General features: G+C 43.7%; 1 protein-coding gene across 1 annotated transcript in view; it reads right to left on the reverse strand.

Annotated features, from left to right (window-relative positions):
* Positions 1-4220, reverse strand: part of MED13L (mediator complex subunit 13L) — a 92897-nt gene that overhangs the window by 34716 nt on the left and 53961 nt on the right. The window contains 4 exon segments of the mRNA XM_029963293.1: positions 1-60; positions 1454-1578; positions 1953-2058; positions 3199-3421. The exon segment at positions 1-60 is cut by the window's left edge and continues 1 nt beyond it. Coding sequence (XP_029819153.1) covers positions 1-60; positions 1454-1578; positions 1953-2058; positions 3199-3421 — 514 coding nt within the window.

Raw genomic sequence — 4220 nt, forward strand, 5'->3', positions numbered from 1 at the left:
CGGCCGCTCCTCGGAGCCCGCCGGCGGCAGCTTGGAGGAGCGAAGGGCTGGGGACACGGCCTGGGAGCAGGGAAAGCACACCATCAGACACCCACACTGCCAAATCCACAGAGTGTCAGACATCCTGAAACCTCCCCAAACACCACTGCACGGGACAGAAAACAGCTGCTTCTTTTTTACTTTTATAGCAGCCTCAAAAAAATCGAACCTTCTTCCTCCTCGCCGCTAATTAATTTGTAATTTGGTTCATTAGTGTTGCACCAAATAGTCTCACCTTCCTCCTCTCACACAAATACGTTTCCTTTTCACCTCCAGAGAAATGCCAACTACCAAAATCAGAAAGTATTAGAAATTCTGAAGCCTCTCCCAATGCGACTTCCCAGGAAAGAAAACTTTTCCACTGCCCCACCCACTCCCCCCAAGGAGCCTGGATTTCTTTTTCCCCTCTTTCAACACCAAAGTCTCTGAAATATTTGCCTGTCTGTACATTCCCCATATTTTGATACATATATACAGGCACATATTCCTATACACACACAAACTGTATTGAAAATGTTATCACAAAGCCTGAGCTTGAAATGCTCGTGGCTACTCCACACCTTTCCATGGCTGGATCACTCCAAGACAATTATGGGAATATGGCACAGACTAAGCCCAACACATACAAGTTCCAAGACAGGAAGAGCATTAGGGCCAATCTCACAGAAGAGGGTGATTTTTTTTATTTTCACAGGACAGTCCTCCAGGAGATTTGCAAATTAACTGTGACATCTGAAGTGGAGCTTGTGTGGAACCACAGAAAGTAAATTGCTGCACTTCCGAAGTCCTGCCAGCAACCAGACATTAGACTTTTAAACATATTATCCACCAGCAGTCAGTTTAGGATCCCCTTCTGTATCATTAGGGGTATATTAGTTTATTATGAAGATAGCAACTATTCAAATCTTTGCCTTTCCTGGCAGTTTTCCCTTCATAATGGATATAAATCCGCTTTGCCTTTTGTATTTCCTAACACACAGCAACTATTGTTGTCCAGGAATAGAAAGAAAAGTGGCTTTAGAGAGTTACTGAAATTCTGTGAGGCTGAATTTGTCTTTGGGCAGGTTCTCAGAGGAGGTGAAACAACAAATCACCAGTGGACGAAACGTGGATCTTTCCCACATTTCTCACACACAAAATACTGACAGACAACTGTCAGACAACACGAGCTTTGGTGTTCCCTGAGTGAGCTGAAATTCCTGAATTACACACCCTGATGGTTTCTCTCTTTGAGGGATCTCCTGAAATGAATCCTCTCTTTGCCAGCAATCCTTCCCAGCTAAAATCCAAGCCCACCTGCCTGGAAACTCTCTCCCTTATCTCTTAGGGATAATTGCTCCCCACCAGAATTCCATCCTCCTCCTCCTCCTGCTTTTTGCTGTCCTACAGAACCCTCAGTCCTGCAGGGACTTACCCCAAGCTCATCCTCATCTGAATTGTCAAAGATGTTGTCCAGGTCGTGCAGGGATGGAGCCAGATCCGTCACCTGGGTGAGGCTCCCGGAGCCCCCCCGGCCGGCAGCGCTGTCCTGCCGGGTGTCTGCCACGGGGAGAGGGGGAAACACAGGGAAAATGGGAGCACAGGGACACAAAACCACCTCTTCCCAGTTGTACTCCCCCAGGGGACAAGCAAGAAGCACTGGGGCCCCTCTGGAGCCCAGGAACAGCCTTGCAGGGAAGAGTAAAGCAACCCCTGAAGGATGAAGGGAGCTGCTGCTCACTTGATATCCTAAAATCATATATAATTGTGTTATTATAAAACAGACAAGCAAAATCTCTTCCATCTCAGGAGCTGCCTACAGCTCTCATGTTACAGTCAGAAGTTCAGGGTGTGATTTTTCCTTCCAGATGTTACTGCAGAGCACTGACTGACTGTTTTTGCTTTGCAGAGCCAATCCAAGAGTTTTTACTCACCAGCTTTAGGGGCAGAACTGAAAATGGACATGGCATCTTTTCCATCAGGAACTGGTGTGGAATGTCCCGTTGGGGGGATTTCCTTGGCACCAATTCCATCTTCTGGCTGTACAAAAAAAAAGAAAAGCCAAGAGTTTTTAATGGATATTATCATATGTAAGAACAACTGCTTTCCTATGCCAAGCCAAACTGAGAGCTCTAAATTAAATGTATTGAGGAGCAAAAAAAAATTTAAGAAGGGAGAAGAACACAGCTGTCTGCTGTTTACATACACATCAGGAAAAACGTGGAATAACACTGTGCATGACTTACAAAGGATTCCACGTACATGGAATTAACTCTGACAGTCAGTACAGGGAATTAACCACCTCAAATTCTCTAGAAAAAACACCTTTCAGAACGTGAAGTGTGGTGAGGGCCTGCAGAAGACCAAGGGAGTGAGCAGCCAGACACTGAAACAGCTCCAGAGGGAATAAGACACATCAGGAGTATCTTCACGAGGAATGGGAATCAAATTGTTTCTTTCCCATGTGGAAAAACAGCTCCAAGGGAATATCCAAACCAGTACTGTCCCTCTCCCAGAGCCTCTCAGCAGAAGGATACTCTCCTTTTGCCCAAGAACAGGAAAAAAATTGGGCTGGAGAGACCCAAGCTTTGCACTGAGGTATCTGTCAGGCTGAGGCAAACAAGGGAAAAAAACCAAAACACCAAATTCTTTCATCTCTGCAAGTGAATATAAGGCTCAAAATCTTTTAATTCTTAGCTTAAATCTGGAACTTACTGCTGGCCAAGCTGAATAACTATCTATCTATCTGTCTATCCATCCATCTGTTTGTCTATCCATCTGTCTATCTATCAATCTATCATACAGATATATATTGCATTCATATCATATAGATATTCAGTTGGCCAAGCTGAATATGTATGTATGTATCTATCTATATATATTCAGCTTGGCCTGCTGAATATCTATATAAATATAGATATAAATTTGTAGTTTTATATATATATTAAAAAAATATAAATAAAAATATGTATATATGCAGCAAACACCAGTTCAAAAATACCACAATTAAATTCATTTTTCCCAGAGCTGGTGCAGGAAAGAAACACAAACACACAGCACCTCTCTGACTTTGACCTGTGGAACAGTCTGTGCCTCCCAGAGAGCTGTGGAGTGAATGCTGTGCCACAGCACAGCCCCAGTGAGAGCAGCAGTGACCAGGACTCTGCAGTCACACATCACCTTGGGCTTCTTCGAAGGATCCTTCTCGGCCCCCAGTTTGCACTTCTTGTTGACGGTGAAGCTGTACTTGATGTCCCCATCCTCAAAGGTGTAGGGGTCACTGGTGTCCCCCCAGCCCTCCCCAGGCTGCTGCAGCAGAGCCAAAGGCTCCAGGTAGTTGAGGGGCTGTGCTGGCTTCTGCTCTTCCAGGATTTTGAACCGTTTGTTGGGCTGTGCCAAGAGCCTGGGAGGGAAAACAAACCAGCAAAGGCCTCGTGAAACAGAAGCAGCACACCTCTCACAGCCAGCAAAAACCAGCTCCCAAGGTCTGCAGCTGTCCCACAGCTCACTCCTTCCCCCTTGATCCAGCAGAAAGATGGTTTTTTCCCTTAAATAAAGGATGTACTTGGCTACATTTAGTATTAAGTATTTTACTGTATTAAGACCTACTTTAGGACAATGAAAGAAGAATTAATGTTGTCACTATATAAATGAAACCACTTAGAAATACAGCTTGGGAAGGCCGAGCAAACTCCACTGTAACTACCAAACCCAGTGTTCTTATAACTCAAAAACTCTTCTTCAGTTAATTTTTGCTTACATATATTCACTTACTCTCTCTGGTGTGTTTTTTAAATGCACTGCCAGAATGCAGAAGTAATTTTTAGGTTGGTATAAAATAAATTTAAATTCTCCCAATAAAGTTGTAAACGAATAACTTCCTTTGCATAAAACAAAATCTATTTATATAAAAATAAAAATAGAAGGAGACAGCTAAAAATTCCTTAAAATGTAGTTGTTCATGGTCTTCACTGAGGCAGTCAATGTGTGTTAACTGTAATTGAAGTGTATTTACAGGAGATTTGCTCTTTGCCCCCTAGGGGTTGTTGGGGCTTTTAGTTTCCTTCCTCCAGAGACTGAAGTTACCCAGCAAAGATTCCACCAAATTCAAAGTGGGGTTACAAAAGGCAGAATTATTCCATACTGAAGGAACAGTTACTACTCACAGAAGGTGTGGCACAGTGCAGTTTTAACCCCACACA

The sequence above is a fragment of the Manacus vitellinus genome, unplaced genomic scaffold, assembly GCF_001715985.3.
Source record: "Manacus vitellinus isolate BGI_N305 unplaced genomic scaffold, ASM171598v3 scaffold_58_pilon, whole genome shotgun sequence".
NCBI lineage: Eukaryota > Metazoa > Chordata > Aves > Passeriformes > Pipridae > Manacus > Manacus vitellinus.